The following is a 15,401-nucleotide window of genomic DNA, read 5'->3' as shown; positions in this document are numbered from 1 at the left end:
GATCACCAAAATTACGCTATCAAGATCCAAACATTCAAAACGATCAAATTTTGTCACATACTCCCTAATTTATGAATGCTTATAAATTATAAATTTGAAAAAAAAAAAAGAGAATTATTGTAACAATTGAAGAGATTGAGGAGGCGAATTGGAGAAATTTTGGTATGATAATTTATACATGATACATGTTTTATATAATTTATACACCAATTACGATTCTAAGATCTAAAATAAGTAAAAAAAAGGCACAAGAACAAGTTTTTAAAATTTAAATATATTACCCCACAATACCTAAATTCCAGCTAATTTCTATTTCCGACAAAACTCACTCCTCTCACAGACCACGCTCGTCGGAGAATTTCGGAGCTTATCGCGATCTACGCTTACCGGTTTTCGTCCGGCGAGCCTTCTTCGCCGGCTTCCCAAAGGCGCTGCAGAATCCACAGGCAGAGACCTTTGGCGACGGCGGCTCGATTGCCGGAGATACTTTCCCGGTTCGGTACCCACGGCCGCCGTTGGATCGGCTCCTCTCGATCGTCGTATTGATCGGCTCCAGTGTCACCGCCGGTGTAGTCGATTTTGCCTCCGGATTCTCTTCCGATTCTTTCTCCGACGCGGCGGCGGTTTGCTTCAATTCGCCGGATAAAAACCGGTCGTCCCAGACCAATCCCGATGAGCCTTGTCTTCGAAAAGAAACAGCAGATCTCTGCAAACCCTCCATAGCCAAAAGCTTCTTTTCTCTCTCTCGAAAACTAACGGAGAAGTTTTGTGTGTGTTTATATTTTTGGTTTCTCCTTTTTGCCCTGCAAGGTTTCTCTATCATAAATAGGAGGAGAGAGAGAGAAATAAAAAAATAATAATTTAATATAGAAAGAAAAAGTCACATAATGACGACTTAGTCAACATCCATGTCGATTATCTTCCACTTTTATTTTCCGTTACAAATTAATATGGATTTGGTACTACAAATTTCAATTATCTTTTTTAATTTACAAAATAATCCAAATACCAATTTGATTTTGTTTTCCCATTATTTAGCCTTATTTTCAGTTTATCCTTCTATAATTACTTTATAAACTTTTTACATTTTTTTAATATTTTCTAAACTAAAAAAAATTATAAAATTCATTAGGAAAGTTTAATATAAAAATGTGAAATATGAAAGGAATGAACACATATTAATTAATTAAAAAAAATCCCTATTTATCTAGAATATCTAGAACAATCGGTGCAATTTCCTTTTTTAGAATTAAATAATAGAGAAAATAAAATACAAATATTTTGACCACCAGAAAATAAGAGTCTGGGGGTTGGTATTGCAGCTTTAAAGGAATGATATTGAAAAAAAAAGCTTGGGTTAAACTTTCATGTGATGTATATAATAAGGTTTAGTTAATTAAAATAATTGAGATTAGATTAATTTGTTAGGTTTCATCGTCGACTAGTGCTGACCATAAAAAGAATTGCTTGAAAATAAGGTTGGGGAAAGTTATAAAGGTTAATAATATCCAATAATTGGAAGAGTGGAGTGGTTATTGAAGGTGTGGGGAGCCTTATTACATAAACACCCACTATACTTGGTCCCCCATTACATGTGCGCCTTTTTTTTTTTTTTTGTCTTAATTTTTGCATTTTCTTCATTAATTTTTTTTTTTTTTTTTATATATATATAAAAGTTTGGTTTTCAAACATGGCAACTCATTTGTGAATTTCGTACTGATCGAAGTCAAAGAGCAATAAAATCATATCTATGAGCAATAGACTCGTGCTATTACAAATATTATTTAATTATACAGTCCAACCCCACATCACCCATTTGTAATTATATATAAATATAATTGTCCCCTCCCCCATCATCATAACGTCAAATTTCATCGTAATTAGTTTATTTGTTAAAAAAAAAAAAAGTAATTTTCATGTATGGGTCAAAATCGTCATCTACTAGCAAATTGTATCAAATGTCATTTTTTTCTTTATATACATATATATATAACTAGAATGGTGGGGGCAAATGTACACGAAGTCTGGTGAGAAAGTAAGAGAGGAAGGACAAAGAATTTGTGGTTTTATGCCCTTGAATGTGTAGTTTTGGCCAAATTGATACCTCATCTAGCGTGTTACATGCATTATTCACGAGAAAAAGGAGGAGGAAAAAACCAAACCAGATCACGCCATCAACCATGCCGAATAGAAGGGCATTCGGAGGGGGATTCATTTCCAACTCGCCCCAATTGGATCTTCTAAATTGTAACTGTTCACTTTGTCCTTACTCATTTCACTTCTTAATTCTCGCCCAAATTTCTTATTCTTCGGCATGTTACTGCGAATTATATGGACACGGTTTCATTCGGAGATTCACATTTCATTGTATGTTATTGTTGTGTATGCATTTACGGCCTTCAACTACTTGCTGGATATTAGGAAGGTGTTCTGTGAATTGATCTACTCTAAACTTATTGGGATAATTACTTAAATGTTATACTAAAGATGGAGAATCTGACCTTCCTTCTGTTCTTTGCTGTGACCCAACTTTTAGTAATGAGCTCTAAGTGTTTGATAAAAGTTCTCACCCAGTTTACAGCTGCATGAGTGAGGATAGCCTGGACTCTGGAGCTGTAGTGGAGACTTTGAAGACTTTGTTATGCCTTGTTATGTATCTCATTTATGGTATGAAGATGTTTCAAGAGGGTGTCCTGTTACCTTCCTTCACATGCCTGATTGTGTTGCTAGACAGCTGAAGGAAGCTAGGTTGAAGCCACTTGAAACTGGGAGTTCACAAGGAGAAACTGCAGAATGAAGTAGGCATCTCGTCATTGTTTTTGAACTTCATAGAAAACCCAAATAATCTTTCAGAGGACAGATCTTGTACCTGAAAGATTATTTGAGTTTTCCTTCCCAACTAATATTGTCCTCTCCAACCAATGTGGGATCTCATAATCCACACCTTCGGGGCCCAACGTCGCACTCATTTCCCTCTCCAATCGATGTTGTTCCTCTCTCTCTTCAATCGATGTGGGATCTCACAATCCACCCTCCTTCGGGGCCTAGTGTCCTTGCTGGCACTCGTTGCTCTCCTCAATCGATATGAGATCTCACAATCCACCCCCTTAGAGGGCTAGCGTCTTTGCTGGCACTCATTCCTCTCTCCAATCAATGTGGGATCTCACAATTCACCCTTTCGGGGCTCAGCGTTTTCGTTGGCACACTACCCGGTGTCTACCCTCTTGGGGCTCAAACGTCCTCGCTGGCAAACTGCCCGGTGTCTAGCTCTAATACCACATAATCCAAACTCACCGCTAGCAGATATTGTCCTCTTTAAGGTTTTCTTTCAACCCACCGCTAGCAGATATTGTCTTCTTTAAGGTTCTCTTTCGGACTTCTCCTCAAGATTTTTAAAATACAGTTTCCATACCGTTGTAAGAAATGCTTAGTTCTCCTCCCCAAATAACGTGGGATCTGAGTAAAGCAAACTGTGGAACATACCGTAATTCCTGCTATTGAGGCTTTAAACAGGAATGATATAGAAGAACGGAATTCACTATGAATTTCACTTCAAGTTCTTTATGGTGAGGGCTGTCAACTGTCATCCTTGCCTCTGATGATATGCGAGATCTTTTGCCTCGGGATGCTCCCCTTCTTAAGAAATGCATCAATCCTATAAATGCATTACCAAGGTCCACTATCATTTGGGCACAATCTGCCGAATAAGGTATTTGTTCTTAATCTTCCTCCTGTCTACACTTTTAAGATCTCAATTTGTTGTAAACTTCTTAGTCCTCAAAACTTTGGACAGAGGTATCAGGAAATATATTGAAATCTACTGCATTGTTTAAAATTTTTGAGTTATCAGAATCTCGCGCTAGATTGGTCCCTAAGGGACACAACCTCGTTGGCAGAGGTCCCTGAGTAACACCTGCCCAGAAGACCTATCCAGAAGTTGCATGTTTGAACGTTCTTGTGATAAGAAGAAAAAAGACCCCCTTCTAGTAAAGAATAATAAGAAAAACACATCCTTGATGTCTCTCATGTCCTTCCTTGGGGCAGGCGTAGGTGCCCCCCAAATTAGTGGGGGTAGTGCCCCCAATGCACAAGATTAATGCTGGTAGAGTTAGACATATGGTGTGTGAGATTTCATGTTGATTGGAGAGAGGAACCAGTACCAGCGAAGACGTTGGACTCTGAAGGGGGTGGATTGTGAGATCCCACGTCGGTTGGGGAGGAGAACTAAGCAATTTTTATAAGGGTGTGGAAACCTCTCCTTAGCAAACAGATTTTAAAAATCTTGAGGGAAAGTCTGAAAAGGAAAGTCCAAAAAAGACAATATCAGCTAACGGTGAGCTTAAAACTGGTAGTTTTTAATTGTTTACAAGTTTGTTTTGACATGATAACTTAGAGAAATGTGTAGTTGTTCACTTCATCCTCTGGGCCCTCACTAAAACCACTTGGAATTCCCATAGACTGAGATTGAGACATGATGCAACAATAATGATTATAATACTAGAATTGCAAAATTATGGTCATCTCTAAATTTTGTTCTGAGTTTATATGTATTTAATCTCTCATAATCTTAAATTATTCATATGACATCCTGTGTGACTTATTGCCTTTAAATACTCCTTGCGGCCTTGTTGAATCATTGAACAAGTTTAGTCATTCAGTTTACTCTCTGAATTGCTATGATGAACACCTTAGCTCGACATGTTATGCTCGGAGTATCATGATCTTGCTTGTAATTTTTTTTCAAGATTAGCCAAATAAACTTGTCAACATGCAACTAACTAATAGCAAACTCATCATTTTTGCTTTATTTTGAGATCTCGGGCTTCAAATAGAACAACTATGATTCATCTTAAAGTTTAATATGATATAATAACATTTTTCTTTCATGTCTACCTTGTGTAACTGATCCCTTGTGTACTTGACTTGCATTTCTTTTGGGATTATTTTTGTATATTTTCTACTTACCTACTTACTTTCTAAGAAAATTTTCAAAGTCGCTTTTTAGGGGCGAAGATAGTTTCTACTTACTAACATGAGTTATTTGCATATTTTGTCATCATCCACTTGCATCTTGTGTTGAAAGTTGTTGGAGAGGAGTACCACATTAGCTAATTAAGAGGTTGATAATAGATGTATAGGTAAGGAATACATCTATTTGGTACGAAGCCTTTTAAGAAAACCAAAAGTAAAACTACGAGAGCTTATGCTCAAAGTGGACAACATCGCACTATTGTGGAGGTATGTGATTCCTAACATCTTATTGGTTAGTTACACTTCATCCCTACTTGAAGGTTCACGTATTGTCATTCATCTTTTCTTTTCCTTTCAAAATGAATAGGCTAGTTAGATAACGGGCCTTATTTGTATGACTAATTATTTAAATACCAATTTCTTAAAATTCATTTATAATTAAGATTAAGATTTAAATACATCATTTAGTTCATAAAGCAGACATCATTTTGTTTCTTAATTTCATGAATAATGGTTGATTGCTTGAAACATGCAGTCTCATGATATGATTAGTGTATGCTTGTAAAGTAAAAAAAAAAAACAATTATTTGGGATTTTGGTAAATAAAAAAACAAATTAAAAAGCGGAACTTTATATAAAGTAGGTAGCTTAATTAGTTGGGGAAATTATTACAAAATTAGATCTATGAGTACTTTAGTTAAATATGGACATTTTGTTGTTGAAATTAAGTACTTTTGTTTTTAAAAATATCTATTTAATTTCGTGGTTAGGTTTGAGTGTTTTGTGAGTCTGATTTTGTGAATTTCATTATTTTTCTTTTAAATTAGAAAACATAATTTTACAAATTTTAAAATTCCTAGTATATATTTAATTTTTGGTGACTCCAAGAAAGTTTTAGCTTTTTTTTCTTTTATGTGTTTGGATAATTATTGTGGGAAATTCAAAAGAAAAAAAAGTAAATAACTTTTCTCTCTTTTTCTTATTTTTTTTATTTATTTTTTATTTTTTTGGTTTTCATTAGATTTAGAAGAAATTAGTTAATTATTAAGAGCTATGACAGCAACAGAGAATAAAGATTGATTTTTAGACAATATCTCAATTTTTCATCACTGAAATAGCATCATCCAGAAAAGATAAAAAGTTACAAAAAATAATAATAATAAGAAAACTAAAGAAACTAAAAGAAAGAAGAAGAAGGCTAGTGCTGGCTATGAAGTCTCTTTCAAATTTGCTCTCTTGGAAGCATACCTGCAAATAAATAAATAAATAAATAAATACATAAATAAATAAGTAACATAAATTTTTTCATTTTTTAAAACTATTTATTTTAACCCACGTACCCAAAACTTGATGAAGGAGGACGTGGCTTTGTTAGTACGAGTCTTTTGGAGCACTGCATCTAAAGCATTCCATCCTGCTCGCAAAGTTATGTTCATTGCATCCCGACCTATACTTTTGCATTTTAGTATCTTTTTAAAACATAAATGTGCTTCATTTCATAATTCATCTTTTTTTTTTTAATAAAAAATTAAGTTCATAAGAAAATATTTGAAAACTCATACAATTAAATTCTTTTTGTTAAGGTGAAAAAAAAATTAAGTTTAAAATGTTTTATGGACTTGAGAATTGAAAGGCAGAACGGTGAGGAGTACCTGGCGCAAATCCAGTCACCAGATTTCCAAGCGGAGGTACCAGTACGGGCGGCGGCGGCGGCGGGATTGGCAAAACCAAAAGGGGATAGTCCTCTAGAGCGCGGCATATCGAAGTCGAAGCCTCCTGCTGCAGCCGACATGTCGTCTTTGAACGCCCCACATTTGAAGCAGCTCGACCTGCTTGCAAAGTTGTGGGCTCCACAGTTCCCGATGCTGCAATACCAGTCGCCGGGCCTCACATCGGAGCCGCCGTACCCGAATCCAGACCCGCCTCTTCCGCCGCCGTTTAACAGAGCTCCGAAGTCACATCCACCGCCGCCGGACTTGGGGTCCCCGCAGCGCTGGCACATGTCCCTCCTCTGGAAGTTGAGGTGCTGGCATGACCTGCAGTTCCAGTCTCCCGGTCTGCTCATCTTCTCTTCTCTTCTCTCTGCAGATTAGATTATAACTGTCAACACAAATTAAAAAAAAAAAAAAAAAAATGAAAGAGCTATTATTTAATTTTTAAAATTAAAAAAACTAAAGTTGTAATTTAAAAAAAAATGAAAATTAGTTTTGTTCGTGTTTTGAAAAGAAACAAAAGAGTATAACGTTAGGGCAAAAGGGTCGAAGAATTGAATAGAGAGCGGGAAAAGGTGGAAGAATGGAAGAAGAAGAAACCTTAAGTGAAAGGGGAATGGTTGGGTATGGAATAGGTAAAGAAGGGAAGGGGCGTTTTTATACACACCCAACTTCTACTTTTTATTTATTATTTATTTTTCTTTTTTACTTTTCTTTTTTGTATTAAAAGAAACTATTTTTTTTTTTTTCCCATAAACTGTAGAAATTTAGAATATTTTGCAATTATTTACGTAATTTAGGACAATGTTCAAACTTTTTAAAATATTCAAAATTATAATTCCTAAATCATTCAAGATTCCTCTCTTTTTCTTTTTCAGAAAGAAAAAAAAAAATCCATAAAAAGCCACAAAAAGGATCCTTTTTTTTTTTTTTTTTTCCTTCTTATTCAATATATATATATATATACATATAATATTAAATGAAAGTGAGTCAAATTGTTGTTTATATATATTATTTTGGATTCCTTAATTGATAAGGATTAATGAGCAATAGAGAAAAGTGTTATTCAAAAGAGGAAAAAAGTAGAGGGAATTTAATTAAAATTCAAAAAAGAAAAAAAGAAAGCCAAAAAATGTGAGTTTCAATAAAGGTTGAGTTGGAATAACCAAGTCTTGGAGGTTTCATTTTGACCATCTTTTCTTTTCTTTTCTTTTTCACTCTCCTTTTTCTTTTCTCGCTTCAAATAAACAAATAAATATATATAATTTATTAAAAAATAATATAGTACGATCAAAATAGTCTCTATTATTTAACCAACATATACCTCCTAATAATCATATGATACAAAAAAAAGAAAAGAAAAGAAAAGAAAATATTTTATTAATTTTGTCTCGTATATTTTGGAGCCGCTTTCTCGAATAATTTATCGTTTTTCCTGTTCTATCCACACCCACCACCATCAAATCACCACACCCACCAATCTCTTTCTTTCTCTCCCCAAAAGACGAGATGAGAGAGAAGTGGCATCCATTCTCTTGGGGAAGGGTAAAGGAAAAAGAGGAGAGGGAGAGAGAGAGAGAGAGAGAGAGGCAAACTATAAAGAAGAGACAGAGTAAAAAAGGAAAGTGGGGCTGATTCGATTCTCCTTGGGAATCACTTCCATGCATGACCACGACCAACTCAATGTATAACTTGTTCGGTATCTAAATTTGAATAGAAATTATTCTATCCGTTAAAGCTATAGCTATAGTAAAAAAAAAACATCAAATTTTTTATAAACAAACCTTTATATATAGCTACGAACAAGAACGAGAACTACGAGAGTGATAGAAGAACAAGTTCTAGTTTCATCTTGGAATCTCACCACTTTTTTGAAAGGAATGACAGTAAAATTTTCAATCTTTTCTTTCCTCTTTATTTTTTTTTTTTTTTTTTTTGTTAAAGTTTTTCCCTTATTTCTTTTACTTTACAGTTGTGTTCATATTTCTCTCACATGGGTAATCATGGAAAAACACTTCCTTCTTTTCTAACATTAATGTTCAAAAAAGTGAGTGTTGATTGTGATGGATATTAATCCCTATTCATCACAATTATAACCAAAAAAAAGAGCCCACTTTAATGTCATATTACATCCAAGATATTTAAAAAAAAAAAGAGCAATAATTTTAATGTAAAACAACGAATTTTTATTTAATTTTGATCGTGACTACCATTAACGACAATATTGATGTAACACAACCATTATCGTCATTATTTTAGCTTTTACTCAACGAAAGATATAATATCTTAATGTTAATGCTAAACTATGGTAATATCGAAATTATAATTTTGTAGAGATTTTGAAAGAAATGCAATCAAAATAAAAATATTAATCAATATTCCAAACAAAAAAAAACCACACAAATTGGGTTAATCTTAAGGATGCTCAGTGGATACAACAACATCAAGAAGGTGAAGTTTTGGAAGCTAATAATGAATGCCATTTGACCCTTCTTCTATACTTTGGATTGTTTTTATGCACAAAAAAACCCCAAACTAGCTATAATACAGACGTACAGAAATTGGGAAAACAAGTTACCGGCAAAAGATTATATCACAACCCCTTTCTACTTCGCTGCATAGAGCTTCCTGCACTTCGCGCACCCACTGATGCAGTTGAAGCATACGAGTCCCTGTGTGTAGTTGAAGCGCTTGCTCGAGATCCATGAGTAACTTGGTGAGGTGATCCCGGGACTGACTCATTTGATTTTCCAGCCTCAACTTCCAGATTCCTGGCTTCCTCAGCCAGCAATGCTAACTGTTTTAACCGAGAAATTTATCAACCTCTAAAATCATATTGGAACTATCTAACAATCTAACACTCTTTCGCTATATAATGATGTAATGGTTTGAATTCATCAGAGCAAAGGGATCATCAACAATTTATGTGCAGAAAATGTTCCCTTTGAGTCCAATTCATAAAATCAATGGGATCAATCTATGCAAATGGAGTGTTTGGAGTCGATTCATACCCGAGTTTCGTTCTCTTTTAGACGGTCCTGGAGTGCACTTATGGCAGGACTAAGACTGCAAGCAATGAAAATGTCACTAAGAACAAGTTCAATCAAATGAGGCATGGAGAACAAAAGAGCACATACGAATGGTTGAAGGCTAACCAATATTCAATTAACTTGCACATTGAAGCCTGATATGTTGAGGTGTGATGTATGAACGTCAGCGGATGCGCTTTCCCATCCCTACAAGAAACAAAAGCAATGATCAGAGCCAATAGCAAATGGGTTATGAAACCATTGATTGATTCATGAAAGAAATAATCATTTCATTACTTCATATTATTTAAGATGGCTTGGTTATAAGCTGATCTCTCCTCTTCAAACAGAACATTTTGTAAATCTGTAAAAGACATTAATGATGAATCAAGCTTTATGAGGGAAGCACTCGGCATCACATGCAGAGGAATCTCTTTCCTCGAGAATTCAGCAGCACTGGCAGCAAAAGACAACAAATTCACAATCAGGAGTGGTAAAGCCCAAGTTCGTCAGCTCGAGAAAAAAAATGATGATAATGAATGTTCTTCAAGGAAGAACAAAATAACAAGATACTGCCACATCTGACTCCATATTAATGCAGCAATACAAGTTAACTAAGTTACGCAGTTAGAACCAGTTAGAAGATAAAGCCATTCGTAGATAACTGTATGACAATTGAGGATAATGCTGAGAAATCTGCATTTCATACGTACCTCATTTCGATATTTGAACGGTGCATTGCTTCTTGCATACTTTCAGTCAAGTCCATAGGATCGATATCAGTAGTACCACTGTTTGTATTGCTAGTAAGATAGCTATCCCCCATTTTTTCTTTTCCTTGGTAGTTGGTGTCAGCATTAGCAAAGAAATAGCCCAACTCTGAAGATCGTCCAGAACCCTGTAAACCATGTCGAACGAGCCATACATATCAATAAGGATGAAATATTTAATGCACCGCACTTGCAAATGTTAACAAAAGTGAACTCCCGGAACTGGATTATTAGATAAAATCCAAGGAGCAACATGCTTAGATATTTCCGTTTATGACAAACAGTTACCAATTGATTATCCTGAGCTAAGTGATTAGCAACAACATCATATCAGATGAGTAAAACAAAAGTTTTCACCAAACACGTTTACAACAATGATTTTCCCAACTGACTTGAAAATGAGTGGATAGTGATTGATGGAAGATGTACGACGACAGAGGGCAATAAAAAATTGTGAGATCTCACGTTGGTTGGAGAAGGGAACGAAACATTACTTATAAGGGTATGAAAACCTCTTCCTAGCAGATGCATTTTAAAACCTTGAGGGAAAGCTTGAAAGGGAAAGCCCAAAGAGGACAATATCTGCTAGCGGTGAGCTTGGGCGGTTACAAAAATACTAGGACATGCAGCTTTACCCACAGTCAGAGCAGAAGAAAAGATAGAAAAGGTGAATTCAACCCATTAAAGTACCTGAATTTGATCAGCAAAAGTGGTAAGCTATTATTTTTCTGCATAAAATTTATTGATCTAAACCAATGCAGAACTCATCAAGTATCAAACAATTAAAAAATTTCAGAGTCAACATGTTTCCCCATTAATAAACAGTCTAACTTAAACATCATGCTTGCCTGAAAATTGACACTTAAGCAAAATGCTTATCATTCAACTTAAGCTGGTCATATGAAGGTTAACATCCAGATTTAGGTGTCTTTGTAAAGCACATATGTTGTATTTATACCTTCATAGCTCCAGCAACCATTGAATCACCAGTGTCTTGTTCAGGACTCTCCCCTGGTCCGCCCACTTTTGCTGATAAATTATCAGAGGAACTCAAAGAAGATTCAACATCGATCACTGAATTTCGATACACAGGAGATAAGGAAATAGGTCTTGAGAGGTGATTCTGTTTTCCATCAGAGGACTGGAAAGCAATAACTTGAATTCTTCCAACCTGAAATTATCCAACTATGTTTAGCAAACATGCAAAGAGATAACTGTTCAACGTAAATAAAACTAAACCTTGTTTGCATCTTCACTAAAGCAGGAAAATATCAGCCCAATAAACCCAGAATCAAGGAGCTGATATGTCCCTTGAGTTCGCACATCTGCAGAAAGTGCAATTTACAAGATTGAAGGAGTTATTTTTCTTTAATTGAAAAGTGCCAAAAAATGATTAAAAAATCCTCCAATAGCTAATATTGCAGCAAAGACATAACATGCAAGTTTAAGGTAGATGGAACTAGACTTTGACATGAAAGGTCGGCTATCATCCAAAACAACGTAAGTATATCCATCACAGCTTTTCTTTTGCAGAATAATACTTAACTAAATAAGCCAACTCTTTGAATTCTTTGTTAAAAAAATAAGATATAAAACCAGCCAAGAGCCAGCCCGTGGAAATTTTAGTCTTGACGAGGAATACAAAGAGGAAAAAGAGCTGCGCTAATGAAATTTCCTGAGACCTAGATTCTTTTTACTATTATACAACCATTAGAACACAAAAAGATTCAAAAAAAAAAAACAGAGCTTTTTATTTGAAGCACCCTGACAAGTGACACCAAACGAAAACCATGTGTCAAGGTTTTTTTTTATTATTATTAACAAATTATATGAAACAAAGGCCTTTCATTGGAAAATGTAAAGGAAAAGGCTAGAAATCTAAGAAATCCAAGTAAGACTTGGTCTCTGATCATCAATAGAACATTCTCACTCAAAGGATGATATAATGTGGTATATCAAGATGGAAGGGAGACTTGATCATCAGCTGAAACATTACGAAAGGAGAACAAGATGTAAACCAATTCATCGATGACAAAGCCTTTTACATTTGGTGTTATTACATTTCATGAGCAAGATGGGTCACAATTGGACACCATAGACAAGTCAATACTAACCAACATGAGAAGGAAGCACTGTTATATGAGGATGTGAATGGTACCATCCAATAACTCTTGTTGTTCTCCCAGTCATTGTTGTCATTCTGTTCTATAAAATTAAGTATATAACATTATAGAATAAAAGAAAATAGTTTCATAGGTTTAATTACTAGTGAAAAATACAGAAGCAAAAGATTCCTTAAGTATTTGAATAGTTAACCACATTATGATAAACTACTTCATAAAACTAGCACCTTTAAGTTGAACTCTTGAGATAAATATTTTCATTTGTCAAGATTGTCGATCAGTTGCACAATAATTAATTTAAATGATAAAGTAGAAAAAAGATGAACTAAAAGGACGAATGGAGATAAATAGGACGAAGTCTAGAAGAATTTCATAATGATAAAAGGAGCAAAGGATATATCAGCCTGGGCAGATGCAGCAGCCAATTGTTCAGGATGAGTCTCCACACGGTCCTTCCTTCTGTCAGACCGTGTCTGAGGCGATGCTCCCCAAATTAGTGCAGTAACACTTCCATTTTTTAAATGCTGCAAATTTTCATTGTCAGAACAGAACACATGACAGAATGCAAATACAGGACCCGATAGAAACGGCATGAAAGAGCTTAATAAAGCTTAGAGAATCAACCATGAAACAACTATTCAAACTCTAGAGATGAATTTTAGAATTAATATCCTCTGTTGACCATAATTCTGATAGACCATCTAACAAGAGCTATAAAAGAGAAACAGAACAATGCTTAATATAACAAATTCACACGACCTCTTGTGAAAAACAAACCAAGTTCATTTCAAACAGACATCATTTGGAATCAAAAGCTCCTGCAGAGAGAACCATAAACACCACTCCTCACTGTAAATTTTACAAAATGACCACGGAATCATTAAACTAAGCCAACGAAGCACAATAATCTTACCTCCAATATAGAGAGGATTCAAACCACAACAACCCCATTTGCCAAAACAACAGAAGAAACCTATTTAACCTTCGTTTCAAACTAGACATCCAATACAAGCAGACAAGCCAACAAGTATACACCCAAAAACACAAATTAAAGCAAGACCCACATCAGATTACGCAAAATAAACGAGAATGAGCTGAAACAAAGTCGAAGAACCATCAAACGGGGGGTAGTAAATTGCAGAGTGCAATTCTAGGGAGTGACCTCAATATCGCCAAGAAGAAGCCCCATGATTTCTTCAGTCTCGGTGGACAATGCATGAGTGAGACAAGTGAACCAAACGTCTTCGGACATCTTCACGGCCGTCAGAGACATCTTTCGATCGCCGTTTTCTGTCCGAATTCGGAAACTTCGATTCTCCGGGTCGATATTGAATGAACGAAAAAGAGAGAAAGAGAGAGAGATTCCGAAGGATCTTCGAGCTTTCAACCTTCAAGCGAGACTCACTAGCCGGTGTTTCGAAGGACCTTCAGCACCGGATCGCAAGACTCTTTGGAGCAGCAATACAGTACGGTCGTGCGTACAGTTTGATAGCTGATTGAAGACCATGTGATTCGGCCACGTCTTTTTTTATATAAGTTTATTTGAAATATATATAAATGGTTGCATTTTATGCGAGGATTAAAATACCAATAAAACATGATATTTCTAGAAAATCTTTAAAATAAAAAATATTAAAAAATTAAAAAAAAATTATACCCTTTAAATAAGTAAAAATATTTGTAATATATTTTGTTCTATTTGTTGAAAAATTATCATAGAAAATTGATACAATTTAAAAAAATTAAAGGGAAAAAGTTTATATTTTGTACCAAAAAAAGGTTGCCCTAATTATCATTTATCAAAGAGATTTTATTATTATTATTTAAAAGTTTATATAGAAAATGTAATTACTAAAATAGGCGGAAAAAATGTTGTCCAAAGGACTATGTAATTAAATGTTTTTATTGATTGGTTAACTAAAAGCTGCGTACAGTAATCAGATAGGCTGAGATGCACCGGATAATTAGTAAGAAATGAAAAAATAGGTATGCAACTAAGACCCGCCCACTTGACCCCAACTGCCCATCGCCACCTACTGGTATTTCTTTCTCTGCTCCCCCGTTCCCGGCAAAAATCTTCGTCGACGGTAAGTTTTTTGGGCTCCCAGTGACGTATTGGTCTAATTATATCTTATCTCTTTTACTCTGTCGATTTCTGCATTTCTTGAGCAACAGCGCTGTATTGATTCAACTGTATCTGTTTAGTGGTATTACGTTGTAGTATTATAGATTTCTATGGTTTTTAGGACGATCTGCGACACCACATTAGCCGTTCATAATCTAATATTGCATGAAATTAATTCATGTTCATATTTATTACTTAGGTGTCGAGAAATTGTAGTCTCTAAATTTGTCTTTCTCAATGAGGTTACTGTCTGATTGTAATTCTTCTATTTGATGTTGTCAAGTTCAAACATTTTTGTTTTTCTCAGGGAATTTGGTTCTGATTTTTTAGTTTGTTATTGTACCTTGATATCTATTACTATTTGTTCGCATTTGTTCAAAACTGTACTCCAATTTACTGACTCTTGAGTTTGTAGTTTACATCAGATAATATAATTGGGAGTTTCTCGTACGATTTAGTGTTGTAGTTGAAACCATGGCGAAGGCGTTATCAAACTTGCTCTTCAAGGGCTTGGCTGGTCTGCCAGCTACATGCACTAGCAGAATTGTACGGTTTGAACAAATCATACTATCATAGTTTAGTCTCTAATTTCTTCTGTCTTGTTTCATTGATTTTAGTTTTTTTTTTTTTTTTTTTTTTTTTTTTTTTTTTTTTTTTTTTTTTTTTTTTTT

General features: G+C 34.9%; 4 protein-coding genes across 8 annotated transcripts in view; 1 reads left to right on the top strand and 3 right to left on the bottom strand.

The window, feature by feature from the left end:
• Positions 1-135: 135 nt before the first annotated feature.
• On the bottom strand, positions 136-802 carry LOC111493442 (MAPK kinase substrate protein At1g80180-like). Its single transcript, XM_023143158.1, has one exon. It carries the CDS (start codon positions 719-721, stop codon positions 368-370), a length of 354 nt encoding a protein of 117 aa, XP_022998926.1. The 5' UTR covers positions 722-802; the 3' UTR covers positions 136-367.
• A 5,234-nt stretch (positions 803-6,036) lies between these two features.
• LOC111493437 (periodic tryptophan protein 2) overlaps positions 6,037-15,401 on the bottom strand; it is a 16,092-nt gene continuing 6,727 nt past the window's right edge. The window contains exons 1-4 of one of the 2 annotated variants that reach the window (XM_023143150.1): positions 7,284-7,326; positions 6,624-7,053; positions 6,312-6,418; positions 6,055-6,219 (exon numbers count right to left, since the gene is read on the bottom strand). In XM_023143150.1, coding sequence (XP_022998918.1) covers positions 6,343-6,418; positions 6,624-7,036 — 489 coding nt within the window. In that variant the 5' untranslated portion in view covers positions 7,037-7,053; positions 7,284-7,326 and the 3' untranslated portion in view covers positions 6,055-6,219; positions 6,312-6,342. Of the gene's footprint in view, positions 6,220-6,311; positions 6,419-6,623; positions 7,054-7,283; positions 7,327-15,401 lie in introns of those variants that run through there. The other variant, XM_023143149.1, reaches the window with a different exon arrangement.
• On the bottom strand, positions 9,067-14,105 carry LOC111493438 (lys-63-specific deubiquitinase BRCC36-like). The gene is made up of 10 exons (XM_023143151.1): positions 13,768-14,105; positions 13,004-13,129; positions 12,597-12,684; positions 11,722-11,807; positions 11,441-11,653; positions 10,426-10,610; positions 10,010-10,168; positions 9,839-9,919; positions 9,695-9,749; positions 9,067-9,480 (listed from the first exon to the last, which is right to left on the bottom strand). The coding sequence occupies exons 1-10, from the start codon at positions 13,876-13,878 to the stop codon at positions 9,277-9,279; spliced, it is 1,308 nt and encodes a 435-aa protein (XP_022998919.1). The 5' UTR covers positions 13,879-14,105; the 3' UTR covers positions 9,067-9,276.
• The window catches only part of LOC111493440 (monothiol glutaredoxin-S15, mitochondrial-like), a 3,278-nt gene continuing 2,445 nt past the window's right edge, over positions 14,569-15,401 (top strand). For 2 of the 4 annotated variants that reach the window (XM_023143154.1, XM_023143153.1), the window contains exon 1: positions 14,569-14,692. In XM_023143154.1, coding sequence (XP_022998922.1) covers positions 14,594-14,692 — 99 coding nt within the window. In that variant the 5' untranslated portion in view covers positions 14,569-14,593. Of the gene's footprint in view, positions 14,693-15,172; positions 15,277-15,401 lie in introns of those variants that run through there. The other 2 variants (XM_023143155.1, XM_023143157.1) reach the window with 2 other exon arrangements.

Source organism: Cucurbita maxima, unplaced genomic scaffold (assembly GCF_002738345.1).
Source record: "Cucurbita maxima cultivar Rimu unplaced genomic scaffold, Cmax_1.0 Cma_Scf00018, whole genome shotgun sequence".
Lineage (NCBI taxonomy): Eukaryota > Viridiplantae > Streptophyta > Magnoliopsida > Cucurbitales > Cucurbitaceae > Cucurbita > Cucurbita maxima.
The sequence above is the reverse complement of the archived record's forward strand: the minus strand, read 5'-3'. Positions and strand labels throughout refer to the sequence as shown.

Excerpts from the sequence above, each read along its gene's own strand:
- LOC111493438 (XM_023143151.1), bottom strand. The coding sequence starts at position 13,878 with ATGTCTCTGACGGCCGTGAAGATGTCCGAAGACGTTTGGTTCACTTGT. Across the intron at positions 12,685-13,003 it reads CTGCATCTGCCCAGGCTGAT|AGAATGACAACAATGACTGG; the intron begins ATATCCTTTGCT and ends ATTTTATAGAAC. Across the intron at positions 9,920-10,009 it reads GCCATCTTAAATAATATGAA|GGATGGGAAAGCGCATCCGC; the intron begins GTAATGAAATGA and ends TGTTTCTTGTAG.
- LOC111493442 (XM_023143158.1), bottom strand. The coding sequence starts at position 721 with ATGGAGGGTTTGCAGAGATCTGCTGTTTCTTTTCGAAGACAAGGCTCA.